This window comes from Cyprinus carpio, chromosome B2 (genome assembly GCF_018340385.1).
Source record: "Cyprinus carpio isolate SPL01 chromosome B2, ASM1834038v1, whole genome shotgun sequence".
Classification (NCBI taxonomy): Eukaryota; Metazoa; Chordata; class Actinopteri; order Cypriniformes; family Cyprinidae; genus Cyprinus; species Cyprinus carpio.
The window spans coordinates 5,910,951-5,926,643 of NC_056598.1; the positions used below are offsets into that span (position 1 = coordinate 5,910,951).

A 15,693-nucleotide genomic window follows, 5' to 3' on the forward strand; every position below is an offset into this window, starting at 1 on the left:
AAGTGCGTCACTCACTGCATGTTTATTTGCCTGTCTGTCAAATGCGGTGGAGGACAAATGCTGTTACATACTACGCATGTGACAACATTTGTTATATCGTTACTTCTATTTAATATTGCATATTTATTTAGTTATTAGTTTGATTATTTGGATTAGTTAACCCAGAATGTCTGCTTACTTTAGTCTACTTTCACCTCATTCTAAACACATATCCTTTCTTCAGTTAACATAAATGAAAACTGAGAAAGTGTATTTTACATTAAATGACATTGGACTATTTCTTTAAATTTTATAATACGCAACTGTCCATTAGGTGGGGCTATGATTCGATTGCCATACATAAACAGAATGTGAAATCTTATTTTTTTTCATATCTCAATACACTTTTGCCAACAAATTGTGTTGCAACTGCGGATAAATTATTCAACTGCTGAATTGTTTGGACTATAAAGGCCAAATGTTTTTTTTTTGTTTGTTTGTTTTATTTTTTCAGTGACAAAACGTCAGCATAGACATAAAATCTAGTATTGGTCAACTGTAGCCTATGTAAAGTTTAGGTTTCAAGTAACAGAGCTATTTTTAATCCTACACTAGCTACTGAAGGAGAGGAAGGCTATTATTGGCATAAATGGGCGGGGAAAGTAAGCTGCATGAGCGTTCACTGTACGTTTTTCCTGTCATTGGGACTGTTGTGGCGGTCAGGATGATGAAGCTCTGACACATCCGCTTCGAGGATCATCCCCATGGCTAATCTGCAGGTCAGGATGGTTTCTTAATCTGAGCTCAATGTTTATGTCGTGTTTTGAATGAGGGTGAAAGACTATGCATATCTGCGCTGTTAAACATTGTGTTGGAGCATGCCCAGTGAACAATTTCAGTACTTCACCCTACATTCAGGTTACTGTACAAAAATGTTGTTTCCTTTATTATTTTACCTTTGTGTGTGTTTGTTCTAAACAAATTATATTCTCTCCTCTCTTATTTATTCAACAGCTCTCAAGACTTGTCTGTATCCTATCCTATTAGTATCTGATCTACTGTATGCATCTACATCTATTTTAATAAAACTAGTATCGTCAGAAATTACTACATATATTAAATGAAACATTAAGCTATTTTTCACTGTGAATGCGGGACCCAGTGGACCTGTGATTATAATGATTATTCAATACTTATGATGTTCCTTCAAGATACACAGACATATAGTCAAAACGCATATAGTTAGAGATGCTGCAGTTAAGCACAGTTACAGACTGTCTGCTGATCAGTAATGCCCGGTCAGCCTGTAGCAATGAACTTATCCAGAAGGAGGAGGTCACTCTTTGTATTAATGTTTCCAAGCAGCAACCCTTTCCCACTATGCGGGTAAGCACTTTGCGTGTACCTGTATATGATGAACCTCAAGAAGACCTGTACAAGTATTTTGACCGCTGTGCTGACGCCATAGCCAGTGAGGCAGAACGAGGAGGCCGCACTGTTGTGTACTGCAAGAATGGACGCAGTCGATCAGCTACTGTCTGTGTGGCTTATTTAATGAAGCACCAGGGTCTCACCTTGACAGATGCCTTCCAGGTATGAATAGTGTTTATGTCAAATTGAAGTCTGATATGAAACTTCAGTTCAGGACACATGCAGCTTATGCGCAAGTTCTTTTTAAATTAAAGATTTTTTTTTAAAATAGGTATTTAAAACTTTATATGTTCAGTCATTAATTATTTTTCTTGGTTGCTGATATTTTATTGGTTTATATTATAATAAGGAAAAGCAGACATATAGGCAGTAAGGTAAAATGAAACAAAACAAAACTATAATATATAATGAATATAAACTGCACAAAATAAAGGCAGCCACATGACATCAAAATATACATCATTCATATTCTAATCATTACTAAATGCAGCCTAACTGTTAATGAAATGCCACAGCATTCTAGATTTTTATGCCAGAATTTAATGTTGTTTACTACTTCTGTAGTTCCTATTTCTCTTCTGTAATTTCTGTTTGTTCTATCAGGTAGTAAAAGATGCCCGATCAGTAGTTGAGCCTAACCCAGGATTCTGGACTCAGCTGGAGCGATATGAACAGGAGCTGAAGATCAGGAGGTCGGCTAGCCACAGATCTAACCTCTCTCCACTTTAAATTCATACCAACATTTTCTGATATGACATTCTCAAACTTCAGGGCTGTATAATAGCTAAGGCTTTAGTCATGTCGCTCTTCAAGCTTGCTGCAAATAATGAATGTCTTATAATAACAATAATAACGATATGTGCCTTAAATGATTATAAAGTGTGATAATACTATTATATTTTAAAATAAAAAGGGAGTATTAAATAAAAATAATATATTTTTAAATAAAATTTAATTATTTGGATATATTTATATATATATATATATATATATATATATATATATATATATATATATATATATATATATATATTATTTTTACCATTTGGCTTATATATGTGTTTACAAATTATAGGTTATATAAGAAATATAATCATGATAGGCCTATATGTAGAAATATAATAATCATATGTACGACCCTACATTTTGACTGATTTTAGGTTATTAAAGCATGATTAGGGCTCCTAAGAAAGCTTTTTTTTGCTAAACCTTTTTTTTTTTTACAGACACATCCCTTTAACAAACTTAGAAAACCTCCAAATTGCTCAAAGCATCACAAGTATACATTACCCTCTTAAATAATTATCTCAGTAGAATTTAATTTAATTTAGGCTACATAAAAAGAAAAGATACATACATATATATATGTATATATATATATATATATATATATATATATATATATATATATATATATATATATATATATATATATATATATATATATATATAAATTGTATTATATATAGATATTATATTATATAAAGATATATTTATAAACCAAAAGCAGTTCTTCCACTTTACCCTTCCACAGAAAGGGTATTCATGAAAGTGTAATTGTATGCTTTTGTATAAAAGAGTCCATTTAAAATTTTGTTTGTATTTCTCATAATTTTCATTTTTGGCTGAACTAACCCTTTTAATAATAGTCCTGTCTTACAGTATTTTTTATTCTTTTGTGTTACTCAATAGAGGAATCAAATAATGGGACTATGAAAGTGTGTGTTCATTTTATAGCCTTATTAAAACATAATTTGTAACATTTGTCTACTTTATTACTGACAGCATTACTTTCCCTAAACATGCAGATAACAGGAATATAAGAGCAGTTTTAATTAATGTGTTTATTAAACGTTAATTTCTACACACCAAAGAGCTATAGGGAGCACACTGGTTTTTGTGATTTATATTTTCTGTAATAGGCAAAACAGGGTAGAAAGGTAGGGGTTTAAACTTTATCCCACCCCTGACGAACGTATCTATCCAGTCCAAATAGCTGGACACTTTGGTGTAGATGCCAAGTTTGTCTTTTTGCCCGCAGCCTTCTCCCCAGGACACCAGACCTACGAGGAACCATGTATCATGAAACAGTGTCATCATTGGACCCCCACTGTCCCCCTCACAAGCATCTTTGATTTGCCCCATCACTCCCCCACAAAGCATGTTCTGAGTGAGGTTGTTCATCATATGCTTGGAACACTCTTTGTTGTCTATAATTGGAATTTCAATGAAGTTGAGAGTTGAACCAAAGTGATGAGAGGTCTCGTTGTCCTTCCCCCAGCCAGTGACGACTGTGACAGTACCATTACGATGCAACATTCGTTCGGCCAGGTTCTTGCTAGGGAGGCATGCTGGGAGTATGTATGTGGAAAATTTGGCTGGTGTGGCCAAGCGCAACAGAGCTATATCATTGTCAACAGTGGAAGGGTTGTATTGTGGGTGGGCAATAGATTGTTTTACAGAAAGGGTGATCTCAGATCCTTCAATCCTAAATCGGTCGTAGTCACCTGGAGAGATGGCCATACAATTAGAATTCAAAGCCATAGAGTGTTTATGGATGGCTATGATTTATGATTAGTTAAAAAAAGGAAGGCTGCTTCCTTATGCATTTGTTGTTGTTGTTGTTTTTTACAGAGACTAGGACTGTCACCGAAACAAAGTGTAATTTCTCTGCGCTTTTTAAATATTGTTGTTGTTGTTTTAGTGGGGACACCATGAGTGGAATTAACATGTTTTTTAAGGGAACATAACACTGTATCTAGAGTGTCTTTTGGCATTCCTTTTTACTTATGAGGCCTAAGCTTAGTAAACAACATTACTCTAAGCTATGTCTTCTAGCACTTTATTTTGTGGCAAATTGCTTTAGTAATGCATCTTCTAAAAACTCAAATATAAGGGAGGATAAAAAGCCTTACACTGTGAAGGAATACTTAATTTTTTTTTTATCAAATTGTCTTACATACCCAGCTTGACACTGAACCTTGTACTTGTCTCTAGGCAGTGAGCAGCAGTGAGAACCCAGTTTTCATCAATCAGAACTCCACCACAATGAAACATGCCCAAATGATTGAGTATAAGAGCCTACAGAATACACAAAATGATTTGGTTGAAAATTTGGTATGACATATGATAATTGTCAGGATTAGCTCTGATAAGACATTTGGCATTATTAAATATGATTACAGAGATATTACATATGAATCAAAAATACCTGCCAGGGACTCTCTCCCTTTTTGCCAACGGTACCTCCTATTACCCACGGCTGTAAACCTACTAAAGGCTTATTAATATAAGATGACTTTGCAATCCGAATCTGGCCACATGATGCCTCATCTGTAAATGACAAAAATGCACATCACACAGATTTATCTACCAAATGGTAGAAATTATTTGAAGATCATTTTAATATTTTCATATATTTTTTAATGAAGATATATTTATAACTATCAATTATATGACTGTTAATCAGCTCACATTTGTGAATAAATGTTGCACAAAGACTTATAAATGTTAAATGTCCACAAATTAAGGTGTTGAGTAGAGTTTAAATTATATTATATTTGATTTATAGTCTTTTGATTGTAAATAAATGGTGTAAAAAAACAAACAAACAAACAAAGAAAAAATCTGCGTATTTGCAATGAGTGCAATGTGGATACAACATATTTGGTTTTTGTTTGTGTTACTTACTTTTGGCAACACATTTTCTAGAGTTGTCTTGTAGTTGGTATCCTTTAATACAACTGCATGTGCGACCAAGACCATCCTCACTCTCGTGACATTCATGATCACAATCCCCATTGTTCATAGAGCAGTTAGTGGCTGTCCTGCCTGAGGACAAAACCAAAGAACTGCTTTCAGGACATTTATCACAATGACCTCAACACACCACTGCTCTGTAACTCAAGACATTCAATATTAAATGCCTCAAATCAGCTGTGACACAGGATTTATAAAATCACCAAGCAGACCAAATGCAGGAAGGGCAAAGGGATTCATTAACACTATCTATCTATCTGTGCCTGGTTGTTTCTCATACATTGAGCCAGAAATCGTTTTAGTAGCACTTACATATACCTTTCCAGTTGTATTGCTATCTGTATTGCTATTAGATTTTGTTTTACATTCACCTGATTTATATTACAGTTTATTCCTAAAAACAGTGGAATTAATGGATTTATGATAAAAAGACATATCCAAAATCCTATCTGTGAAAACCTTTTACATTTAATATGTATGCAAAGTGAAAGAAAAAGTTTTATTAGCTTCAACTAATATTCAGATATTTGTGCTGAAAATGTATGATAAGTAATGCATATTTAATTAGATCATTCATATTTAAATATTTCAGAAAACATCAGCAGAAGGGTTTAGGTTTCAATCAGGTATAACAAGGTAACATTATGTCTTAAAATACTTAATATAATAATAATAATAATAATAATAAATAAATAATAATAATTATAATAATAATAATAATAATAAATATAGCTGCAAGCAGTGGTGACGAGCCTATAAGCCTATGGCTATGACACCCAGGTGGCTTCAAGAAAACAGTGCAGAGTGGGTACATTCACACATACACTCACACAGGGACAGGGAGGGATCAAAGGTTACATTTGGTTACACCAAAGACTAAACTAAGAGGATGAAATCAGATAGTGAGAAAGATACAGATCTTGTAAAACTTTTAACATTCCAAACAACCAGAAATCTTAACTTTAAAAACAAATGAACAAACAAACAAATATATATCCAAATGCAACACCTATAACTGCATATAATTGCCTGGAAACACAGCACTTAAAAAAACAGAAATTCAACAACCTTTTTAAATATTTATAAATAGGGCTATACAGCCATCTAGTGGTTAATCAATGGTATTACATTTTATATTATTTATTCCTTTCCATCCTATAGCACAACTGTCAACATGTTATGAAAGACAACATATTAGAAAGAGTAAATAAATCAAACAGTTTTAAGCTGGTGTGAGGTTACAGTACAGTATTTGAGATTGTGCTGTCTTTATGATTTAATTATATGGTTACAGTCTAGCTGCTAGCACATAAACATTATAGGGTGTCTTTATAGAAACATTTTACAAAATATCCTAAATTAGACGTATAAAATTGACTCTTAATTTTCAATGGAAAGCAACATATTTAATTGTGTTTGACAACTTAACAAATATGTTTTCAAAATTAATAGGATATATAATCTTTTTGTACAACCTTTGTATTACATCTGTCAGATGAAATGTCTGATAGTTTATAATTTGATGTTAGGCCCCATAGCACTAGCAGTTTAAGAAACTAAGCATGTTTTCTCAGAATTACTTATTCTTCATATGTAAAAGGTTTTGAGGAGTTTGAACAATGCCCTTTAAAGATAGGCTTAAAGGCAAGTCCTGTTTATTTTTTTGCCATTTATTTAATAAATCACCATATCAATACAGTTTGAGATATTAAAGTTTCCCTATTATGGATTTTTGAAAATTACCTTTCATGCAGTGTGTAACACAGCTCTAAGGGAATGAAAACATCTGGTTAGTTTTAGATTTAAAAGTAGATCGTGTTTTTAGTTATTGTATTTCAAAGTGTATAGTGTTATTCTAGTCATGAAAATGAGTCGTTTTTAAAACTACTCTTTAGCTGTTTCAAGGTGACGTCAACTGAAAATATAGCATATTTATGCCCACCCACTTGTTGTGCGCGCCGACCCTGGAAAACTTGAACCTCTGCTCCCTCAAATACCTTTTGATTCCTGTGGAGAAGACGCTGTGCTCTGCACTGTGAGGGAAATCTGTTAGGGTACAGTTAGGGTATGTCAAAAACTCCCAACTGATTTTCTCCTCCAACTCCAAAATCGCTGCAGAAGCACCGACCCAGTGTTTACAAAGTGAACGTGCAAGGATGGTCAAATACTCTTTCCAAAAAAATTAATAAATAAATTTAAACAACAATGTAGGATGATTTTGAAGTTGGAGGAGAAAAGTGATGGGAGTTTTAAGACATACCATGTCTTGAATCGTTGTACACAGAGTACGCATGTGCTTCGCAGAGCTAGACAATACGAGCAAAAAGTATATAATTTTTTTTTTTATAATTTTTTTTTTTTTTAGAAAATGACAGATTGTTTCGTTTTATAAGTTGCAACTGATAAATTATTTGTGACTGAAGAAAGGGAGACATGAACATCTTGGATGACATGCGGAAGTCATAGATCCTCTTCTGACTATTATTAATTCTTTATTGTTATTAGGATATGTCCCCAAAACCTTCAAACTGGCTGTTATTAAGCCTCTCATCAAAAAACCACAACTTGACCCTAAAGAACTAGTTAATTACAGACTGATCTTGAATCTCCCTTTTCTGTATAAGATACTAGAAAAGTTAATATCCTCACAATTATATTCCTTCTTTGAGAAAAATGGTATCTGTGAGGATTTCCATTCAGGATTTAGACCTTATCATAGTACTGAGACTGCTCTCCTTAGAGTTACAAATGACCTGCTCTTATCATCTGATCGTGGTTATATCTCTATTAGTGGTATTGGATCTTAGTGTTGCATTCGACACTATTGACCACACTATTCTTTTGCATAGACTAGAACACTTTGTTGGCATTAATGGAAGTGCATTAGCATGGTTTAAATTGTACTTATATGACCGCCATCAATTCGTAGCAGTGAATGAAGAGGTATTATATCGTTCACAAGTGCAGTATGGAGTACCTCAAGGCTCAGTACTAGGGCCGTTACTCTTCAAGCTTTACATGTTACCCTTGGGAAATATCATCAGGAAACACGGTGTTAGCTTTCACTGTTATGCTGATGATACTCAGCTCTATATTTCTTCGTGGCCCGGCGAAACATACCAATTTGAAAAACTAACAGAATGCATAGTCGATATAAAAAACTGGATGACGAGTAATTTCTTACTGCTAAATTCTGAAAAAAACAGAGGTGTTAATTATAGGACCTAAAAGCTCTGCATGTAATGACCTAGAACGCTGTCTAAGATTTGATGGCTGCTCTGTCAGTTCTTCGTCATGAGTTAGGAACCTAGGTGTGCTATTTGATAGCAACCTTTCCTTAGAAAGCCACGTTTCTAGCATTTTGTAAAACTGCATTTTTCCATCTCAAAAATATATCTAAATTACGGCCTATGCTCTCAATGTCAAATGCAGAAATGTTAATCCATGCGTTTATGACCTCAAGGTTAGATTATTGTAATGCTCTATTGTGTGGTTGTTCTGTACGCTTAGTAAACAAACTCCAGTTAGTCCAAAATGCAGCAGCTAGAGTTCTTACTAGAACCAGGAAGTATGATCATATTAGCCCGGTCCTGTCAACACTGCACTGGCTCCCTATCAAACATCGTATAGATTTTAAAATCTTGCTTGTTACTTACAAAGCCCTGAATGGTTTAGCACCTCAGTATTTGAACGAGCTCTTGTTACATTATAGTCCTCCACGTCCGCTGCATTCTCAAAACTCTGGCAATTTGATAATACCTAGAATATCTAAGTCAACTGCGGGCGGCAGATCCTTCTCCTATTTAGCGCCCAAACTCTGGAATAAACTACCTAACATTGTTCGGGAGGCAGACACACTCTTGCAGTTTAAATCTAGATTAAAGACCCATCTCTTTAACCTGGCCTACACATAACACACTAATACACTTCTAATATCCAAGTCCATTAAAGGATTTTTAGGCTGCATTAATTAGGTAAACCGGAACCGGGAACACTTCCCATAACACCCGATGTACTTGTTACATCGTTAGAAGAATGGCATTTACGCTCATATTAGTCTGTTTCTCTTTTATTCCGAGGTCACCGTAGCCACCAGATCCAGTCTGTATCCAAGTCAGAGGGTCACTGCAGTCACCCGGATCCAGTATGTATCCAGCCCAAATGGTGGATCAGCACCTAGAAAGGACCTCTACAGCCCTGAAAGACAGCGGAGACCAGGACAACTAGAGCCCCAGAGACAGATCCCCTGTAAAGACCTTGTCTCAGACGACCACCGGGACAAGACCATAGGAAACAGATGATTCTTCTGCACAATCTGTCTTTGTTGCAGCCTGGAATTGAACTGCTGGTTTTGTCTGGTCAGAGGAGAACTGGCCCCCTGACTGAGCCTGGTTTCTCCCAAGGTTTTTTCTCAATTCTGTCACCGATGGAGTTTTGGTTCCTTGCCGCTGTCACCTCTGGCTTGCTTAGTTGGGGACACTTCATTTACAGCGATATCATTGACTTGATTGCAAATTATTGCACAGATACTATTTAAACTGAACTGAGCTGCATCATGACATCACTGAATTCAACATGAACTGCCTTTAACTGTCATTTTGCATTATTGACACACTGTTTTCCTAATTAATGTTGTTCAGTTGCTTTGACAATCTTTTTTGTTTAAAGCGCTATATAAATAAAGGTGACTTGACTTGACTTGACTTGATGAGTAAATTATCAGGATATTTTTATTCTGAATGTGGAGTAATTCTTTTAAAAACTTCATGTACTCTGAAGCCTACTGTAGCATACAAAATACGTATTTAGTTGTGTGTACTATGTTCGCTGCGCACAGCTTGTAGGTCTCTGTCTAACAGCAATATCTGTTCACTCGCAATTGTCTAGAAATGTATGGATGAATATTGAATGTTTGTTGTTGTTATTACTTGTAGTTCCGATAAAGAATAGAACAATGCGTTAGTGTACAATCTGCAGTGCTTTATCAATACGTTTCTGCCTTGGGCTAACACATATACCATGGCTGATTGGGTGTTTACCCCAGAGCTGTGGGGTCATTAATGGTGATGGGTGTTCTGTTATTGACCTGCGCTGCACGCAGTAGACCAATCACGACAGACTGGGTCATCAGACCAATCACCGCAGAATAGCATCACACAAAGGAAAAATGAATCGTTAAACGAATAGTTTGGTAGTAATTGAGCAAAAAAGGAAAAAATAAATGCAAATTTTAAGACAATGAAAGTGTTTTTTGACCTTGCATCCATGTCAACCTGTTGTTGGGGACTCCCAAAACCAAAATATTACCCTTTCATTACCCATAATAGGGGCACTTTAAAAAACTGTTTGCAATCTAGGTTCCTCCATGTTTTAATATCATCTTGCCAAAAGTTTGTTGTAAATCGTATGACAGAATTTGTTGGAGTATAAAGAAGAATTTTAAAGTTTGAAGCGTTGCCATGGCAACAGTATCAAAGATTTCAAGAATCCAATGACAGTTTCACATCTGCCGGGTTATGAAATTATTTTGATGAAGTTTGAAGCAAATCAGTTAAAAATAATTTTGTAATTTCAAAGGATTTTGAAAATGAAAGGCTTCCTGCTGCCAGTTGGTGGCGCTATAATTTTGACTTAATAGTCACATCTATGTGATCGGCCTCATACAACGAAGAAACGGGTGTAGATTTATCAAAATAAGACAGTGTGTCCTGATATTATAACACTTCCTGTTTCCCCTTTTCACCTTAAATTTTTCGCCTCGCCACTGCCAAACTGTTCGAGATATCAAAAATCCCTTCACAATTTAGCATTCTCAATGACTTTGAGTTTGGTAGGGATCGAATGAAAACCCTAGGATGAGTATAACACATTCCAGAGCATGCATTTTCAAACATTCCACAAAGCCAACTGTTGGACAGAGCACTGACGGTCAGTTGTTTGGGCTGATGAGATCCATATGTATATGAATTTTGATGACTGTAGGTGAAGCGGTGTGTGCTACAGAGCTTGTCGAAAATGTTCTTATTAAATGGTGTAACACGTGCCCCCTCTGGTGACCCCCCCACATGACCTTCTGCCCGTCCCTTATGGCCACAGTTTCCAATGTATTTGCGTTTCATACATTTCATATGTTTTTGAGCATGTTAAGGGCCCCAAAATTCCCCAGATAGTGGGATTTTAGTTTAAAAGTCCTTAGAAAAACAATAGGGCTCTGTGCTACTAATACTAATACTAATAATTATAATAATTAATTTATAACATTCTACTCTCTCTCTCTCTCTCTCTCTCTCTCTCTCTATATATATATATATATATATATATATATTTCACTGACCAAATTATGTAAATATAAATAGCATTTTAACAGGGGGACACATACTTTTGAACATTTAAAATGTATAAAAACAAGAGGCTCACGAAGGTCACAGTGTTTTCCTTCAAATCCAGTGTTGCAGGTGCAGGAGTAATCTTGTAACAGGTCCACACAGTTCCCATGAATACATGGATTCGAGTTGCACTGGTTTCCATCTAAGGGTGCAAAACAACTAATGAGTACCAGTACTTATGACACTTTAAAGGGATACTCCACACCAAAATGAAAATTTTGTCATTAATCAGTTACCCCCATGTCGTTCCAAACCCGTAAAAGCTTCGTTCATTTTCGGTACACAATTTAAGATATTTTGGATGAAAACCAGGAGACTTGTGACTGGCCCATTGACTGACAAGTTAATTACACTGTCAAGGCCCAGAAAAGTATGAAAGACATCGTCAGAATTTGTTGTTGTTTTTGTTCAAATCAAAGTGTAAATACACGTAGAAAATGTATCTTTGTGTCGTGGCTGACACAGAAGAGCGTACGCTGCTTGCGTTCAGCGGATATTCTCCAAAATGGCACTACGGTGATGCGGAGAGACACAGAGGAGATGAATTGTTGAATAAAGTCGTTATGTTTGTTTTCTTCGTGTACAAAAAGTATTCTCGTTGATTCATAAAATTCAGATTGAACCACTGATGGCAGATGGACTATTGTGACGATGTCTTTCATACTTTTCTGGGCCTTGACAGTGTAATTTACTTGTCAATGCGACAGTCACAAGCCTCCCGGTTTTCATCCAAAATATCTTAAATTGTGTTCTAAAGATGAACAAAGCTTTTTACGGGTTTGGAACGACATGGGGGTAAGTGATTAATGACAAAATGTTCATTTTGGGGTGGAGTATCCCTTTAAGCCTTCTACACACAGCATGATTACAGCAATCCTATAAGACCATTACAAATCACGGTGCGCGATAATGGATCTGATAAACTTGGGTACAACATTTACATTTAGACATTCAGTAGACACTTTTATCCAAAGTGACTTACAAATGAGGACAATGGAAGCAATCAAAATCAACAAAAGAGCAACGATGTTCAAGTGCTATAACATGTCTCAGTTAGCTTAATGTAATAAACATAGCAATTTTTTTAATTATAATAAATAAAAAGAAAACATATAGAATAGAAAAAGAATAGAGCAAGCTTGGGTTAGAGGCCTTTTTTCATTTTGTTAATTGTATAATAATTAAAAGGAAAACAAATAGATAGAATACAAAAACATTAAAGCAAGTGTTAGTTGTTTTTTTTTGTTTTTTTACAACATGTATGCAGACTGTATGATGATGACACCTATTGACTCGTATGATAAATCACACTTTGGCAGTTGTAGTTTTTATGTGTGCAGAAAAAAGTGAAAGTGGCGAAAGAGGAAGGAATAAGAGCTTGAAGTAAGCAGTGTTATGTTTTAGTGCCATGTCGCATTGATTTCATGTTCCATTTTTATTGGTTGGTCAGCGAACGTGGGTCGTAGCAGCAAACACACTGTGCGATGACAATGCAGAATTTCTGACACTGTCAGAAAATTATTGTAGGCTATCTTTGGTCGCAAGACCGTAACAGCAGCCATCTTTGAACCTCTCTCACTGTACGACAAAGGACCACCGATTAGGAGCCACAATCACAGAATTTGCCACGATTGTTTCATGATGTCAATCTTTTTCTGGGACAGCCGAAAACTGTGCAGTGTGTCTCCGGCTTTAAAGACAGACATAACTAACCTGTATATGCCATCCAGAATTCCAACTGCAAGACAAAGAGATCAGTGTATCATAATTTAAGGGGGGAAAAAATGCTAATAAAGTAAAAAGCTGACATGACCAACCGTGGCTTCCCTTGTTTTAAAGATTTCCCTTGCTTCTTCAATATTGCACAGTTCCTCTCTACACTCCCGCTCCAACGATGGAGGCTTTATTTCCTCCATAAAAGTGTTGGCTCTTCTTGAACGCAGGAGCATGTGTGCTTTTGGGCTGCTAGAAAATGCTGACCAAAATAGACACAGGGTTGATAAGGCAGAACAATGCACACAGGGTAGATTTCCAAATTGCTTTTAAGCCTATTTCGTACTACAAAAACTAAAGGGATAATTCATTAAGAATGAATTGTGTCTGCTGAAAACTCCACCGCTGCTGTTGTCTTTGAGTACTTTCAAAAACATTTTGGCAGCTTCTGTTGTTTATCATTATTTGATAACCTAATGCTGCCAAATATCAATCAATCAATAAAAAGTAACATTAACGGTGACAATCATATTGCACTGATTTAATAAGACACAATCTATAATAAGTCTATTCAAAATTAGCTACATGTTTTAATGTGGTTCAAATACTCTGAATCTTTACATTTCCAAAAGAACACTAGCTTCAAACAAATTCAGTCAAGTATAATACATACACTTTCCAACTGTTTATAAATTCTAAAGGGCTATTGATCTCATACCTGACTTGCAGAGAGCTCTATCAGACCATAATACAACCAGTATTGCGATACAGAAGAAGAGACTCCTCATCATGGCAACTGACCCTGTAAATACAGCAAGACAGAAATCTTGAATTATACCAGAATATTGAGCATCTTTTAGATTTGAAGATTTCATAAAATCTAAAGTAATGTTTTGGTTTGAGATACATGGATAATTACTTACATTCAAAGCACAACGGTTCGCTGTATAAAATACTAACACACAAAAATCATTCTTACCTTATTCCAAAATTTCAACAGGGTAGTTAGAGGCCAGATTTGTCCTCAGATAAGACCACTGGAAGACACATGAATCAAAAACATTGAAATGTCCTAACATTAATTGGTCTCTGCTTTGTCTTTTTACCCAACAGGACAGCACAGTATGAACAGCCTTTAGCAAGTTAACTGAACTCCAACAAACCTTTCACTGAGCAAATAATAGCTGCTGAGATCAATCATATCAGGAATTTTTTGAGTACATTAATATCATCCACTAGGTAACAGAGTGAGACAATCAGTACTTCAGTTGTAGTACTTAACTAACCCTCAATAATTATTAAAAATGTTGTACTTACATTTTAAAAAATAAGAAAGGAACAGAAATGGAGAATGTGGTGTTAATGATTAACTAACTCTGTTTACTAAAAGTCCACAGTCTGAATGCTCCTGCATTCTCATCTGCTGTCTGTCCACTTATTCCTACTTGTGCTGAACTGTACAGCTTATAGTTTAATGATCAGACAATTACATTTGTGGTTTAATTACTTAAGATTGGTGAAAAATGTTCTTATAGGAATAAAAAAAAATTAAGAGAATTCCATTTTTACTATTATATACTGTATATATATATATATATATATATATATATATATATATATATATATATATATATATATATATATTAGGGCTGTCAAATGATTAATCACGATTAATCACATCCAAAATTAAAGTTTTGTTTACATAATATATGTGTGTATACTGTGTATATTTATTATGTATATATAAATACACACACATGCATGTATATATTTAAGAAGAATATGTTATGTTATGTTTATATATTAAATATATTTATATATAATATAAAATATAAGAATATAAATATATAAATGTATATACATGTAAATATTTTCTAAATATATAATTTATGTGTGTGTATTTATATATACATAATAAATATACCCTGTACACATACATATATTATGTAAACAAAGCTTTTATTTTGGATGTGATTAATCGTGATTAATCATTTGACAGCCCTAATATATATATATATATATATATATATATATATATATATATTATGGCAAGCCATTCAGGAAAAAATTATATTTATAATATGAAGTCAGAATATGTATAGAATGAAAGTCTTAATATATAAAACGAATGTCTGAATATATGGAAAGAAAGTCTGAATATATATAGAATGAAAGTCTTAATATATAAAAAAAATGTCTGAATATATAAAATGAAAGTCTGAATATATGGAATGAAAGTCTTAATATATAAAAAAAATGTCTGAATATATAAAATGAAAGTCTGAATATATGGAATGAAAGTCTGAATATATATAGAATGAAAGTCTGAATATATATAGAATGAAAGTCTGAATATACATAGAATGAAAGTCTGAATATATATAGAATGAAAGTCTGAATATATATGGAATGAAAGTCTGAATAT

General features: G+C 34.4%; 2 protein-coding genes across 4 annotated transcripts; one reads left to right on the plus strand and one right to left on the minus strand.

Moving 5' to 3' along the window:
* Positions 1-30: 30 nt before the first annotated feature.
* Positions 31-2,362, plus strand: dusp28 (dual specificity phosphatase 28). 3 transcript variants are annotated; one of them, XM_019088647.2, is made up of 4 exons: positions 31-758; positions 994-1,005; positions 1,345-1,572; positions 2,014-2,362. In XM_019088647.2, the coding sequence occupies exons 1-4, from the start codon at positions 744-746 to the stop codon at positions 2,137-2,139; spliced, it is 381 nt and encodes a 126-aa protein (XP_018944192.1). In that variant the 5' UTR covers positions 31-743; the 3' UTR covers positions 2,140-2,362. The 3 variants fall into 3 exon arrangements, with proteins under 3 accessions (XP_018944192.1, XP_018944193.1, XP_042573790.1); XM_019088648.2 differs by lacking the exon at positions 994-1,005; XM_042717856.1 differs by having other exon boundaries at positions 34-758; positions 994-1,572.
* Positions 2,363-3,235: 873 nt separating this feature from the next.
* On the minus strand, positions 3,236-14,123 carry proca (protein C (inactivator of coagulation factors Va and VIIIa), a). The gene is given in 9 exon segments (XM_042717857.1): positions 3,236-3,387; positions 3,390-3,917; positions 4,374-4,491; positions 4,622-4,743; positions 5,101-5,241; positions 11,587-11,697; positions 13,269-13,293; positions 13,373-13,530; positions 13,987-14,123. Coding segments are annotated over 9 exon segments (1,305 nt in total). The 5' UTR covers positions 14,060-14,123; the 3' UTR covers positions 3,236-3,358.
* Positions 14,124-15,693: the final 1,570 nt, after the last annotated feature.

Bases quoted from the DNA above. Each gene is read 5' to 3' on its own strand.
- dusp28 (XM_042717856.1), top strand. From the start codon at position 1,228: ATGCTGCAGTTAAGCACAGTTACAGACTGTCTGCTGATCAGTAATGCC. The intron at 1,573-2,013 runs GTATGAATAGTG...TTGTTCTATCAG, and splicing joins CCTTGACAGATGCCTTCCAG to GTAGTAAAAGATGCCCGATC.